This window comes from Lemur catta, chromosome 6, assembly GCF_020740605.2.
Source record: "Lemur catta isolate mLemCat1 chromosome 6, mLemCat1.pri, whole genome shotgun sequence".
In the NCBI taxonomy this organism is placed as follows: domain Eukaryota; kingdom Metazoa; phylum Chordata; class Mammalia; order Primates; family Lemuridae; genus Lemur; species Lemur catta.
In genome coordinates, this window is record NC_059133.1 from 18,833,987 (window position 1) to 18,850,666 (window position 16,680).

General features: G+C 35.7%; 2 protein-coding genes across 4 annotated transcripts in view; one reads left to right on the forward strand and one right to left on the reverse strand.

Annotated features, from left to right (window-relative positions):
* The window catches only part of SYCP3 (synaptonemal complex protein 3), a 33,988-nt gene extending 21,592 nt beyond the window's left edge, over positions 1-12,396 (forward strand). Inside the window, exon 6 of the mRNA XM_045553124.1 lies at positions 12,180-12,396. Coding sequence (XP_045409080.1) covers positions 12,180-12,338 — 159 coding nt within the window. The 3' untranslated portion in view covers positions 12,339-12,396. The remainder of the gene's footprint in view (positions 1-12,179) is intronic.
* The window catches only part of CHPT1 (choline phosphotransferase 1), a 37,683-nt gene that overhangs the window by 12,144 nt on the left and 8,859 nt on the right, over positions 1-16,680 (reverse strand). For all 3 annotated transcript variants that reach the window (XM_045553118.1, XM_045553120.1, XM_045553119.1), the window contains exons 2-4: positions 10,118-10,265; positions 9,696-9,837; positions 2,304-2,388 (exon numbers count right to left, since the gene is read on the reverse strand). In XM_045553118.1, coding sequence (XP_045409074.1) covers positions 2,304-2,388; positions 9,696-9,837; positions 10,118-10,265 — 375 coding nt within the window. The remainder of the gene's footprint in view (positions 1-2,303; positions 2,389-9,695; positions 9,838-10,117; positions 10,266-16,680) is intronic.

The following is a 16,680-nucleotide window of genomic DNA, read 5'->3' on the forward strand; positions in this document are numbered from 1 at the left end:
TCTTAGTAAGAATAAGCAGGTGTATTTTCTTCCTATGATTGGCAAAAATATTGAATTAAACAATTTTAAGATTCAATTTCAAATTTAAGACAACCACGCCTAACTTAATGACCAGAGTTGCTTAACTGCTTCTAGGTCCACATTTACCTTCTTATGGGTACTAGCTGAACAGCTACCATAAAAGACACATACCATCCCTCTAGTATGTTGTATGGACCTGTGGTAGCATATCCTTGATTGTATTATTTATTCTTACATGATGAGAAGGAATATGAATGTCTCAGGGTATGTACCACTACTTAAAAGTATGCTCAAAGTCTATTTCTAAGCCTTCTGATATGAACAGTAATTGGCAATTCTGATACTATGTGCCACAGGGAAATCTTTTACTATGTTAATAAACTTTATTTTTTAAAGTAGTTTTGGGTTCATAGCAAAATTGAGCAGAAAGTACCAAGAGTTCCCACATACCTCCTGCCACTCCCCCATGCCCAGCCTTCTCCACTATCAACATCCCACACCAGAGTGGTACATTTGTTACAATTGAGGAACCTACGTTGGAATATCATTATCACTCAAAGTTCATAGTTTACATTAGAGTTCAGTCTTGGTGTTGTACATTCTGTGTGTTATGACAAATGTATAATGACATGTATCCACCATTATAGGATCATGCAAAATAGTTTTACTACCTAGAAATTCTCTGTGCTCCACCTTTTCAGCAACCATCCCTCCCTCCCCCAAACCCTGGCAACCTATAATCTTTTTACTATCTCTGTAGTTTTGCCTTTTTAAAGAATGTCATATGTTAGAAAGTATATAGCCTTTTCAGATTGGCTTTTTTGTTTTTGTAATAAGCATTTAAGGCTTCTCTATGTTTTTTCATGGTTTGATAGCTCATTTCTTTTTAGTGCTAAATAATATTCCATTGTCTAGATATACCACAGTTTATCCATTCACCTCTAAAGGACAGCTTCCAAGTTTTGGCAATTATGAATAAAGCTTCTGTAAACATTTGTATGCAGGTTTTTGTGTGGACTACTGCTGGATCATATGGTAAAAGTATGTTTTAGTTTTTTATCTCTATTTTTTTTTTTTTTTGGAGACAGAGTCTCACTCTGTTGCCCAGGCTAGAGTGCCATGGTGTCAGCCTAGCTCACAGCAACCTCAAACTCTTGGGCTTAAGTGATCCTCCTGCCTCAGCCTCTCGAGTAGCTGGGACTACAGGCATGTACCACCATGCCCAGCTAATTTTTTTCTATGTATTTTTAGTTGTCCAGTTAATTTCTTTCTATTTTTAGTAGAGATGGGGTCTCACTCTTGCTCAGGCTGGTCTTGAACTCCTGACCTCGACTGATCCTCCTGCCTCGGCCTCCCAGAGTGCTAGGATTACAGGCATGAGCCATTGTGCCTGGCCTATCTCTTGCTGTTTTTACTGGATATATATAGCTTAGTGATTACAAATATACAGTCTTGACTTGGTCTGCTTAATTCCTAGCTCCAGTACTTACTTCCCATGTGTCCTGGGCAAATTAATATTCTAAGACTTATTTATAAAACAATAATAATACTATCTATTTCATAGGATTGTTCTGAGGGGCAGATGAAATTGATGGTAATGTGTTTAGGAAAATACTAAGTGTTGAATGAATGTTAGTTGTTGGCTATTGATACTACCCTTATTATTCTTCTTAAAACTATGAGCAAAAAGTTGTGAATCAGTTAGCCAATGTTGTGGACTTAGGTTGTAGTGACAGAATGTTTCTTCATAAATTTTCTTCCTATGCAAAAAAGCTTACATTTATGACAGTGGCCTCCTTAAGAGTCAACTTTTTGCAAAATACTGAGGTCACCAACCAAGCAGAAAATAAAAACACTCCTTAATATGGGAATCTTTACCTCAAAGTGGATTATAAAAATGCAAATTAGCTAATTTTCTTTCCTAATATTGAGGGATAAAATTTCAAATGTAAAAATATTTTACTGGATTTTTAAAAAATATTTATTTTTATGAGACAAATTTTAGCCTGGTAAAGGTAATTCCAGTGTGTTTCTGTTTAGTTAGTTTGTTTGTTTTATATTAGGGAGACTGGGTGGTTTTCTTCCAAGGTAATACATTTATTCATAGAAGAAAATGCTATAATAAAGTATATAGGGTAATAACACATAAAATGAAGGGAAAACACTAAGAAATGGAATAAATATTAAACAATGCAAGGATTTTTGAAGAAAATTAAAAATTCAGTATTTTTTCATAAATATTTTAAAAGTACTTAAAAATAAATTTAAATATTCAGATTTACCGTATAGTCCCACATTGTTGCTCCTCCAAATGTAGACAACACAAAGATAATCACTAAAGCTATCTGAATTTCAGTTACATCCACTCTAAAGAGGAAGGATAAAGAATAGATAAGGTATTTGTAAATAAAGTTCCTTAATATGGAGATTAAGCATGTATTAAATACAAAGATGTAAAAATCTCTATGGGCCTAGTTTGTTTTTACCTTTACTTCCATCATTGAATTATCAACTGACTACACTATTAAGTGAAAAAGGCTACAGATCAACATGTGTTCACACATAGGTAAACATCAGTATATGCAGAGGGGAAAAAACTTGTGTAGTAAATATCAAATTGTTAACAGTTATCACAGATTACAGAAGACTTTTATTTTCTACTTTATGTACTTCTGTAAAGTCTGAATTTTTTATAACAATTATTCATTACTCTTGTAAACCAGGAAAAAATATATAAAGACAGCCATACGATGTAAGCAAATTCTGAAACACTCCCAAGTCAATTTCACTTAAAAAGTAGGGAAAATTCCAACAGTCTTCCTTATTGTTACTACTAATGGTTTTCTGGTCTCCATAAACATTTTCCCTTAATATATAAACATGTTGAAATTTCTCTCCAAAAACTACTAACCAACCAACGTAGTCCCTCTATTCTGCGTTCTTCTGAAGCTGTCAAACCCTCTCTCCTTTGCTCCAAGAACAGGCTGACTGAAGATTAGTCTATATTTGTAATTTTCTCCTCTTTTCATATTTGTTGCTTAACCCATTGTACTCTGGCCTTTGGCCCCATTACTCTACTAAAATTGTTTAAGGTAAACAGTGACTTTCAATTTGTCAAATCTAAGGGATACATTTCAATAATTATTTTGCATAACTTCTTTGTAATATTTAGGATGCTGATCAATACCTCTTTCTTGAAATGCTTTGCTGTTTTTATTTATTCCATACTTTCTCCTGATTTTCCTACCTTGCTGGAGCTCTTTTTCAGGCTCCTTTCTAGACTGCTTCTTTCTCTATATCTTAAATGCTGTTTTCAGATTTCATCTGAAATTTTATGTTCTCTGAACAATTTTATCTATACTTAAGACTACTATCTATATGCTAATGACCTCTAAATCCATATTTCCAATCTATCTTTTTTCCTGAGCTCCAGATTTTTATATCCATCTACCTCTTTACATCTGCACTTGGATGTCTGTAGATGCTAGAGGAATACTTACTGTATTGTAAATATAAGAAATGTAGGGATTAGAGGATAAAATATAACCAGATATGGAAGAAAAAGACTTCTCAACTGAACTATTTTGGGGGGCAGTTAGAAGGAAAAGGTGAACTAAACCTTAATTCACAAATAAAATGAAAATATGAATAATGACATCCAGTATTTATAAGATCAGTGACAGGCAAACCAAGGCCTCCAGGCTGCCTGGAGTAATAGTCCAGTTAGTTGAAAAAAGTAAACTTAATAATATAATGTATGGTCCTTTGTGGAGGGAAAAGGGGAAAAGTACAAATATTTACTGAGCATCTATTATTCATCTTATGGGCTATAAATTATTTGTTTTTTAGAGAGGGAAGTTGAAATGATCTTTCCAATGTCTGTATCGGAACAGTTAAATACTGCTATAGGAAAATGACTTCACAACCAACATTCTTCCTACTACGCTTATGACTCATTACCAGTGTTGCACTCTTTTTGCGGTAACAATGATAGAACATTGTTATCCATAATTTTCACAGGGTATGACTAGTGAGCAGAAGCAACTAGGAAAGCAGATAAGGATTACAGAACAAACTTTCTCTAGATGAAACATAATGACACATGGATGCTGAGCTCGGAACCTGATTTCACATATGCATCATTCATTACCACAGATTTTAAATTACACTTATAGTTTCATTCCCCTTCTGTGCCTTTTAAGGATAAACTAAATAGATTATAATTCTTGAGTCCGGAAAAAAGAAAGCTGAAAGGATGGTGATAAAGATCTATTAAATTATGACATTTATAGGAAGAGTAAGGGTGGAATCACTCACCAAATTCTCAAATATTTGAACTATGAAGAGACAGTTGAAGCTTGAAAGATATATTAGACAAAGAAAAGGATATTCTCTGTAACAATTAATAAACTTAGGGAACTCATTAATGGGTCCAAATTTTTTAAAAATCCAAGGAAAGGCTTTAAAAAGGTAAGAAAGATGGATATGGGGGATATGGTGAAGGTATATCCTTAACTCCCCAGGCTGTTATCACGGAGAACAATCTATAATAGTGCTATTCAAAGTGTGGTACAGAGTTTGCCCCCAATGAAATAAGTATAGAAATTGAGAGTTAACATTAGAAACTTTCACAGCAATTTTTTTTTTTTGAGATAGAATCTCACTCTGTCACCCCAGCCTAGAGTGCAGTAGCATCATCACAGCTCACTGCAACCTCAAAGTCCTAGATTCAAGCAATCCACGTGCATCAGCCTCCCTAGTAGCTGGGAATACTGCCATCACATCCAGCTAATTTTTAAATTTTATGTAGAGATGGGGGTCTTATTATGTTGCTCAGCTGGTCTCAAACTCTTGGCATCAAGCAATCCTCTCACCTCGGCCTCCCAAAGTGCTAGTATTACAGGTATGAGGCACCACACTTGGCTTTTTTTTTTTAAAAGAAGTTACTTTCTTATCTATTTTTTATTTATTCATTCTTAGAGATAGGGTCTCACTGTGTTGCCCAGGCTTGTCTTGAACTCCTGACCTTAAGTGATCCTCCTGACTCAGCCTCCCAAGTAGCTGGGATATAGGTGCAAGCCACTGTGCCTGGCCCTTTTATGGCAATTTGACAGAATAATATTGTTTATGAATCAAATGAAATATTGAAGTCTGTATTTTATAAGTTTTTTTTATTTTTTAATTTTTTAATTGTATGTTATTAGTCCAGGATGGATCAAGGAAGAGGAAGGGAACTGGTACTTTACTATAGATAGTTTGAAAAATGAATCTAATGTCATATGGAAATTCTCACAAAATTTGAAAGAAAGGAAAATTAATACTGAGTCTATAAATATTCACATGTAAATAACAAAATATCACATAATACAAATTAACACTGGGCCAGGCGCAGTGGCTCGCGCCTGTAATCCTAGCACTCTGGGAGGCCGAGGCAGGAGGATCGCTCGAGGTCAGGAGTTCGAGACCAGCCTAAGCAAGAGCAAGACCCTGTCTCTACTAAAAATAGAAGGAAATGATCTGGACAGCTAAAATTATGTATATAGAAAAAAATTAGCTGGGCATGGTGGCACATGCCTGTAGTCCCAGCTACTTGGGAGGCTGAGGCAGTAGGATTGCTTGAGCCCAGGAGTTTGAAGTTGCTGTGAGCTTGATGCCACAACACTCTAGCCCGGGCAACAGAGCGAGACTCTGTCTCAAAAAAAAAAAAAATTAACACTGGACTTGAATCTAAAATGCTTGATTTAGAATTAAGCTTTAAGCACTTTTTTTGTGCTATTGAATTACATAAGACCCCTGCTATATGTTATAAGTAAGATATGCCTTATCTCATATGGCAAGCGTAAGTATAGGGCCAGATTTTAACTGTACTTTTTCCATAACTGTACTAAGGAAAATATTAATGCATCATTAATAAACTAAACTTACATTAACACCATAAACTTTATGACATAAAGTAACAATTGAAAATTATAGTTAAAAATAGCTACTACCATTTTGTGGTTTAAATGATCTAATTCAAGGTAACAAATATGTATTTATACTGAAATCTACATATTTTCAAGAGATAAAATATAACAATTAAAATATTCACAGGTAAAATAGAATAGTATTTCTGTTCTATGGAACAGTATAGAAGAGTATTTTTATATTCATTAGAAAAATATAATAGTATTTAGTCACTGTTCCTTCCCTGCTTACTTTTCCTTAATACAATTAGGAGAGGCAGTCTGCCATGAACACTGCCATCTCTGCATGTTTCTTGCTGGGTGTGCCAAGAAGGCAAGATCCTGAATACTCTTTACCTGGGCCATTTCTCAGGGTTGTATATTCAGTGAGCAACCTTGAAGAATAAGGTTACATCTCCCCAAGACAAAGAGCAAGCTTACTATAAAATGGAGCGATTCCTCAGTATTCCTCTGCCATAATGCAACATACTGCATATGCAGGGTTTCATCTAGGCCCACCTGTGTGGTCCCCACAAAACTGCAGGAGGGTGGGAACATGGGAATCTGGCACATACATGAACCTCTGGCTACTGCTTTTGCTCTGCGTAATAAAGCTGTTTTCTGCCAGCATCCATGAAACATTAATAGGCCTGATAGCTTTTAAGTAGGGTAAAATCCCAGGCCCTTTATAGTTCTTGACACATAGCACTTATCACCGTCCAACATATTACATGCAGCATTTACATGTTTAGCTGGTTTTATTGTATGTCTCTCATATTAGAATGTAAGCTCCACTGGGGCCGGGATTTTGTCTGTTATGTTTACTCTCACCCTGCAGCACCTAGAACAGGGCCTGACATATAATGGATGCTCAATAAATATTTGTAGAAATAGTGCAAAAATACATATTCAAATTCATTGTATAAATATTGTATCAGTATTCAATAAATTATTAACATGTTGACCTCCCATTTAAAATTTATTTTAGCTCAATTTCTTCTATATGCTTATTTCCTTATGGTATCAGTTACTTACTGATTACTACATAAGACATCTGTTTTTCTTTTAGTAGTAAGAGTCACTTTTTAATGTCACTCATGAGAAAACAAACATACAAAAGATATTGAATTAAAATAAAGATAGCATGGCACACTATTGCTAACTTTATTATTGAGTACTTCTATGTTCCAGATTCTGGACTAGGTCCTTTACATATATTATTATTTAATTTTCACAATAACCTTTGAAGACAATTATGAGGAATATCCCCATTTTATGGAAGAAGAAACTGAAGAAAATGAAATTAATATATTTCTGGCCAAATAACTGGTATGCTGGAACCAGGATTTGATTCTACCCAGTCTGATTCCTGAGCCTGTACTTTTAACTATTATACTTAAAGCAGAATCAATACTAATACGTGATTTAAAGGGCTCTGACATTTGGAAAAAAGAATATGTAGCAAAATATAGTACTATTAGTAAAACCTTAATTTCTTTAGCCCAATAAAAAACTCATTTGGCATGTTTTTTTCTTCATTCTTTTAGAAAAGAGGGAAATAACATAAAACAGGCTTAAACCAAGAATACATTCATAAAACAAATTTCCACAGTATATTCTGAGATTGTTTGGCCTGGTTTCATAGATCTGTATTCAAATACTATAAATACTATAAAAATTAAACTCAAAACTTGACAGATTTTCAGAAAATCCATCCTAGTGAAAAGACAAGAGACACTGGCTCAGTTTGTAAGAATTTCCAGAGGCTTAGCTGAGGGCCTACACAGAGATCTTTCTTGTTGTTTTAAGTAGGACCACCAATCTATCCTAGTCAACAGCTCAATGATATTTTTACTTTGGGAAGGTGAAACAATGTGCTGTTTAGGATAAATGCCATATGGAGTTAGTATTTAAGTGGCTGACCCCTGGGACACTGCAGGATCTCTTTCACTCCCCTGCGGGCTCAGTGCTGAACCCATTAGCCATTTCCCTAATGTTCTGAGTACTTCCCTCACGCTTCTGCCTAAAATGCTCTTCCCCAGTCTGTCTGATATTCCCATCCATGGGTGACTCATCTTTGTATCTCCAATTCTAAGCACATATACTAAGCTCTCAATCAATAGCAAATGAGTATAAACTAGGCCAGAGATATGAACTAATTCAGAAAGATTTTTAATGAAGTTAGGAATCAAAAAGGGCAAGTATTAGTCATTAAATAACAATAATGACAATTAACCAAAACATTACATTATTATATTACTCCAGTTTACCATAGCAAGTTCAGCAAATTAACTAAAATGCACTATACTCTGCAAAGCTGCTTTTCTATTTTAGCATATCTTAATCTAATTAAATAGGTACAGATTCTTAATTTTTGATCTGTGGGCTCTTGATCAGAATGTAAGGAATCAGGTAAAGATTCTCATTTTCCATAAAACCCTTCTTAAACTAATTCTGCCCACAGTTACCTTCTCCTTAGTTAGAATTTCTTCAGTTCTTCTGGAAACCTAAAGCAAGTCATTTTATACTTGGAATGGAGTATATCAGCAATGTCACAGAAGTATTTTCTCATCTTTTTAATAAGTGTACCGTATAGTTCCTACAACAGGGACTAAATCTTAAATGTATTTGGTATCTTTCCACAGCAACTAATACATTGCTGACCCCATTGTATTAAGCAGCAGTCATTACAAGTGTGGGGCTGGAAGTCAAATAGACTTGAGTTTTAATCTTGGCTCTACCACTTCCTGGCAGTATATTTGCACTACCTCATTTGTACAGTGGGGGTAATACCCATCCATCTTACAGTGTTCATGTGAGGAATAAATGAGATAATGCACGTAAAGCACTTAGTACAGTGCCTGAAATATGCAAGTGCTCGACAGGTAGTAAATACAATTATTCCATAATTTAGAATCAGTGTGAAAAATTGCCTAAAGCCTGCTCTCTGCTAAATGATCCATAGTTTTGAGCTTCTCCTCTCATTTATCATTAACAAAGATTTTTTTTCAGAGCTACCATTTCTCCTATGGAGCACTAACATGGGGCTAAAAAGAATTAGCAGACATGGGAAGCCAAAGCCAAGAATGAGCAAATGGCAGATGGTTCTTAAAGGATCAGACAGAGAGGAAGCTGTATGAGAAACAGGAACAGAGAATAGCACTCTAGCTTTGTGCACTATTTCCTGGTGTCTCACCACAGGCATACATATTATCTGAAGTTTAGCTGTAGCATTTACAAGGTGTTTTTACATCTCACCAATTGTCTACCACAGCTGAGACCCTCAAGATTACCTGTTGTTGGTGACTGCTGTCAAGGGGGTTCCCCTTTTTGGGTACATGAAGATTTGACCAAAAAGGACCTTAGACTCCATATCACATTATTTTATTATACGAGTCAAATGCTGCTTATTTAATTACTGCATATCCTTTTTCTATATTATTCGAGTCCCTTATTTTTCTTTTTCTCCTGTCTATTGTAAGCTTGGGCTAGTAAGTTGGAGAAGGGGAGAAGAAAAATAAAATTATTATGAAATAATGTAACTATTTATAACATGCAAATTACCTAAAAGACTTAAATTAAGGTGTAGTATTTATAGATGCTCCAATAAATTAAAAACTAATTTAAATTACTGATTGAAGATTTATTCCCCTTATTATGGATAAATAAGAGATTGTGAAAATGAATTCTATTATATTTTTAAATGTACAACTTAGAAAACATACTTACTTTCCAAATCTCAACACGCCTGAAACATAAGTCTGCCAATGAGCACAATAAAACATGAACATCCCAATAAAGGAGCAGAAAAACAACCAGTCAGGATGAGTTCCTAAGCGAGCAGCAATTGAAGCTCCCACTGCCATAAACACTGAAAGAAAACAAGGTTTTAGAACTATTAAGAATTAAAAATAATTAATGAAATAATTGCTCTGTGCTGCTTACAAATACAGAGTTTTAAGGCAATCATTCTGGCACTAAAATAAGGTACACTTAAAATGAATTCTTGAACACACTTTTTAAATGCTCTGTTCAAAATTGCTCCCAAATGTACACCTATCCAAAAAACTGACCAAACAGCTCAGTTCATTTTATTTTTAGGGTATCAGTACCAAAAAAAAAAAAACACCTATATATCTCCACTACTTTACCTGTAGAAAGAGAGTCACAACCATGGTCAAAGAGTTCCCCTAAAGGGGAGCAAGAATTTGTTCTTCTGGCTTGTTTCCCGTCAATAGCATCCAGTGACTGGTAGATAAAGAGTCCCAGTGCACATAATAGGTATGTCCAGTATGGTGCCTAAAAATAAATGTAAATAATAAAGACTGTTAAGTGACAACAAGCTAGCTTCTGTGTGAAAATAGCTCAACCTAAGCCAATCAACGTATTTTCTTGGGCTCATACTTTGTAACATCTCAGTGTGTTATAAAGAACATTGATAACCTTCCTTCTACATGTGAAATTGAGAAATCAAATGAATTGCTCTAAGTCATCTGGGTGGAGGGTCACAGAAGTCCATACTGTGAGAAGCACAAAGTTAAATGGCTGAGCAAGGATTAGGCCCCTGATCTTGATTCCTAGTCCATGGCTCTTTTAATATACTACTACTTATATATGGCACAGCTTTGAAATTATTCAATATATTTTTGCTATGAAAAAAGACCTTAGAGGCAAACTGCAGACACCTGCTGCCATTCATGATGGAGTATAAGAAACTGGATTTACTCTCCCGCCTTGTATAACTGGAAAGGCAATAAAATATACGAAACAATAGTTCTCAGACATTGCAGACAGCACAGGCTTGTGATCCCTGGGAGAAGGGAAACAAATGAGGTGAGCCCTACGATTGCTCCAGCTTACAGGCCAGAGTCAGTTTCCAGACCAAAGTGCAGGAATGGGACCAGAACAGAGCCCAGTAATCTTGCTGTGTTGAGGAGAAATGCATCAGCATTTCAGGAAGGTCAAGGCACCTAGCATTTGTGGAGCAGAGGACCTGAAAGGAGGAAGCTGTGCAGAGAAGAGCACAAGTTGTGGAGGTCTACAGAAAGGCACCCTTGCTGGTCTGTGCTTGAATGAGACAAAACTGCTAATCCAGGCCAGGGAAAGAAGACTGGAATGTTGAAGGAAGGTCAAACAATTCTTGAAGCTCACACAAGGCTGGGAATAGTTCATATTCCCACTGGGCAGAGCAGAAAGACTTTGTTAATACCTGGGCATCAGGTAGACTTCTCAGAAGTGTATTGCCTTAGCAGCGGACATAAATTAATCCTAGACCGAAGGCTTCTCTGGACAACCCTAACAAAACTTAAAATCCAGACTCAAAAGGACCCAATTAGTTCCTAGTAACTTAACTGCAGCTGGCACAAAGTGTATCTTAGGAAAAAAAATCTAGCACCGCAAGATGTAAAATTCACAAGGTTTGGCACCCAGTCAAAAATAAACAACTAAATAAATACCCAGTCATGCAAAGAAGCAGAAGAACAGGATCTACAACTAGGAATAAAATCATCAATATAATCAGAATCAATACAAAAAAATAATAGAATTAGCAGACAAGGACATTAAAATAGTTATTATAAATATGCTCCACATGTTCAGGAAGATAGAGGAAAACATGAAAATTATAAAAAGAAATGAAAGAAAAGACTCAAGTGAAGCTTCTAGAAATGAAAAATACAGTATTTGGTAAAATAATTGTAGAATTAATAGCATATTTGACACTGCAGAAGAAAAGATCAGTGAACTTGCAGACTACCCATGGACACTATGCAAAATAATACACAGAAAGAAAAAAAAGACTAAAAATAATTGAACTGGGCATGAGTGACCTGTGGAACAACAGAAAGCAGTCTAGCATAGAAGCAATTGGAGGCTCAGAGAAAAGAGAGAGGGTGGGGCATGAAAAACATTAAGAAGAAATAAAAGCTGAAAATTGTCTAAATTTGATGAAATCTGTAAACTCACATATCCAAGAAGCTTAACAAACCCCAAGCAGAATAAATATTTTTAAAAAACCCATCAAAGTACATAATGATCAAATCAGTTAAAACCAGTGATAAAGAGAAAATCATAAAAGCCAGAGGAAAAGACCTATTACCTACAGAAGCACAGATAATACTGACAGAGGAGAGTCAGTAAACTTGAAGACAGATCGATAGAAATTATCCAATTTGAAAATACAAGATTTTAATAATGATCATTCTTTCCTTTCAGCACTGTACAAATGAATTCCACTTCCTCAGGGACCATGATAGCAACGTTGGCCCAGGATTCTACATTTTGGAGAGAAATACAGCAAAATTGTTAAGAGTTAGGGTTTTAAAGTTAGATTCATGTTGGAGTCCTTGGCTCTGTCACTTAACAGCCATGTGACTTTGGCCAAGTCTTTTAACCTCTTTAAGCCTTAAGGACTTCATCTGTAAAATGTGAATAATACTTACAGGTGATAGTATCTGATGAAAAAAACTCTTAGCTCTTTACACAGAGCCTGGCATACAGTAACTGCTCAATAAAGGTTAGCTATTGTCATTAAATTGTGTTTTGCATATTTTTAGTAGCAAATATAATCTTTAAAATACCAATTTATGTATGGTTTATATGGTAATTCTATAAATATCCAATCAACTTGACTACCCCACCACATTCTTCAATCTAAGTAAATATCAATTTACTTTGAACTAACCTTAGTAAAGGTTTACCATGTGTTAACAATACATGTCCAGTACTAATGATTGCAGTACTAATTGTTTCAAAGGACTTATTAAGTCTCACCCATATAAAGGAAAATCAGTATAAATTAGAAGTAATTTAACAAGAGAAACAACCTGATTTATAAACATACATGTTAGAATGTCACAGTTCCAATCAGCATATTTTTAGAAGTTTATCTGGAAACTATGAACCAATTTAAAAGAGAGCAAACAGATAACTGAAGAATCATGCCAGTATAAGACTGAAAAAACATACAAACAAAACACAACCCACCTAGAATCTTTTGAAAGAATCCCAAAGTATTTTGCAGAGAACAATTTTGTTAACCCTTTTCCAACTATAGTGTAAATTTTTTTTTTTTTTGAGACAATCTTGCTCTGTCTCCCAGCTAGAGTGTAGTGACATCATCATGGCTCACTCCAGCCTCAACCCTCTGGGCTCAAATGATCCTCCTGCCTCAGCCTCCCAAGTAGCTGGGACTACAGGTATGAGCCACGGTGCTCGGCCTTTTATGTCTTCTTTGGAGAAATGTCTATTCTGGTCTTTTTCCCATTTTTTAATCAAGTTATCTGGTTTTCCAATATTGAGTTGTATGAGTTCATTATAAATTTTGGATATTAAGCCCTTATCAGATATGTGGTTTGCAAATATTTTTTCCCAATCCGTAGGCTGCCATTTCATTTTGTCATCTGTTCATTTTGCTGTGCAGAGATGTTTTAGTTTGATGTAGTCTCATTTATTTTTGCTTTTGTGGCCTGAGCTTTTGGTGTGATACCCAAAATACCATCACCATGGCCAATGTCCAGGAGCTTTCACTCTATGTTCTTTTCTAGTTTTATAGTTTCTGGGTCTTATATTTAGGTCCTTTATCTATTTTGAGTTGATTTTTGTATATGGTATAAGATATGGGTCCAATTTCATTCTTTTGCATGTGGAAATCCAGTTTTTCCAGCACCATTTATTGATTAAGACTATCCTTTCCCCATTGTGACCTCTTGGTGCCTTGTCAAAAATTAGTTGATCATACCAAACTAGCAAATTCTTACTCATTTTTTCTATTATGAAAAATTGTTTTGTTTTAATTTTGATGATCAAAGTTATACTTTAAACATATAAAATTGGAAGCTGAAGTTACTAACATTTCTATAATGACATAAAATGTCATTTTTCTCTTTTTTATTTTCCATCAAATACTCTTCCCCTAAAATGAGAGAATTCTGAAAATAATCATCTTACCTGAAGGATCTTGCATTTCTCCCTTCCATGTAACTTTTTATACTGAAAATCTAGAGCTTCTCAAGGAGTACCCCCAAAGATCAATATTAAAAGCTTAATTCTGACCTCTGATCTGAGAGATTGGCTGCAGGCAGGTCTAAAGGTCAAGGTGTTAAAAAGAAATTCATACTGAAATAAATTTGACACCACAGTTGGGGTGGACTCTGCCCAAAATTACATCCTGCTCCTCATTTAGAAAAGGAAATGAAGACTATTTTCCCAGTTTAAAACTACTTCATTGGCTGGGCGCGGTGGCTCACGCTTGTAATCCTAGCACTCTGGGAGGCCGAGGTGGGAGGATTGCTCAAGGTCAGGAGTTCGAGACCAGCCTGAGCAAGAGCGACACCCCATCTCTACTAAAAATAGAAAGAAATTACCTGGACAACTAAAAATATATAGAAAAAATTAGCCAGGCATGGTGGCACATGCCTGTAGTCCCAGCTACTTGGGAGGCTGAGGCAGTAGGATCACTTGAGCCCAGGAGTTTGAGGTTGCTGTGAGCTAGGCTGACGCCGTGGCACTCTAGCCTGGGCAACAGAGTGAGACTCTGTCTCAAAAAAAAAAACAACAACAACAAAACTACTTCATTAGGATTCTTGAGGCATTAAGATTTAGGATTTAAATAAGGAAAGAGAGACATGGAGAATTTAAACAAGGAAAAGACAGAAAAGGTCTAGGCAGCAACCAAGGTGGAGGCCTGAAAGTGAAAGGCTCTCATGAGTCAGTGACTGCATCCATGTTCCTGGAACAGGTAATTATAACAGGTAAGATTACAAAGGTAATATGATCTTAAACAGTAGTACAACAAAGGGTATTTTTAATGTATTGTTTTATTTGATACAGAAATCCACAGAGACAGGGCAGTTATCATCACATTCTTTATATTAAACGTGAAACTGAAACATGGGAGGGGTGATAATTCCCATCAAGGCAAGCAGTTAGGCTGGGTCCAGAAATCAAACCCAGGTCTTCTGACTTGCCCTATGATATGAGATCTATCCCGCCTCAGGCTACACAGGCTGGATGAACTTCTTACCTGAATTCTTCACCAACTACCTGTTCCATGAAACCTGCTGAGAAGCACTTTCCCCTCACACAATACAATTTCAAGTGGTAGTGAACCACTGGAAATGGCTGCAAGCCACAAGAAGTCGCCTTTCTTTTAAACCCAGAAAGGTACCCTGATCTGCCAATACCTCGTTCACTTCTTTTCCAAGTCTTCCCAAGTCCTTCTAAGTTTTCCCAGTCTTCCCAAGGCCACAGGAGCCAGACCTATCTTCTCTTTTCCCTTCAATCATCACCTCTGTTCCCAACTGGAAGTTTGCATTTTTTCCGACTTCTTTTCTAACTTGTTATCTCCGCAAACAGGTTGGGATCTACTTGGCCAGGCACACAGAACACCTTCCTTCCAGGAGTCTTCCCAAAAAGGGTACAATTACAGAGACTCTTAAAGGAAGCAGGATCTACACAGCCACCCCAATTCAATTCTAGTTTTCACATGAACTTATTTCCATAAGTTTTAAATGTAAGGATGGAAAAATCAGGCTTGGATTGTACGTTATAGAGCCATAAGCAATATATCAGACTACTTCTATAGAAGGAACTTAATTCTAAATAGTAGAACTTTTGCAGGTAATATTAAATTCAAATGTTTAGAGTTTTTAATTATATAGTTTTTATAATATCTACATATCTTTAAGATCAGAATTTAACAATATATTATAGAAATCTTTCCATGTCAAACATACAGATCTACATCATTCTTTTTAATGACTACATGGTATTCAATTATGTGGCTATACCATAATTTAAGTAATAACTTCCCTAACAATGAATTTTATTTGATTTCATGAAGGGTTGTCACATATGTTTATTCTAGAAAACAAAATAATTACTAAGAATCAATCATAACCCCTAGTCATTAAAAAGAATAAGTCTCCACTGATAAATTGTTTTCCAGTTACACTGCTGAAAAAGAGCTGCACAAAAGAGCTGAGTATTTGGGAAATTTTTGCTTTTCTATTTACTTGAATTATTTATAGGATTCTATTATTCATTACACGATTAGAGAAAACTGAATCATGATTTTAAAACTTCCTCCTCAGTGCTTTCTGACAATACTCTAATTATTATATAGAAGAACAAACAAATTAAATTGACATCTTAGCTTGGAAGTCATACACTACTACCTTAGGCTCAAAGGCACAAAGCTTATACTGGAAAAAAGGAAACTGCAACTCCGGTAGTCCATTAATTTATTTAATTTTTACACATAACTTGCTTTTCCAGAAAACATCCAGAGGTGAACACCAGCTCTGACAAATCCTATATTCCTTCAGCATTCTCTGGGGAAAAGCCCATGAGTTTAAGAATCTTAGTTTCCATATCAAAAACAGAGGGAAAAGGGGCTGGCCAGTGACTGAGAGACAAGACCTCTAGTGAGAGAGCAGGCATCTACTTTTCTTCTTCCTTGCCCACAACTCTATGACTCACAAACAAAAAGAGAAACAGCACCAGTGCCTTCAGCTTGCCTTCTCTCATCAAAGCCTGCCACCCTCAAACCCAAACTCCAAAATTAACTTTTCTCTTCCTCTTTTCTTCTCACCTAACAAATTTCATTTTTTAGGGCTGAACTGATTGAAGCAGAGTCAGGGCAGAGATTGTGTCTTTCTCGCTTAGCACTGCACTCCCAGTCCTCCAGCACAGTGCCTGGCATAGAGTGCATGTC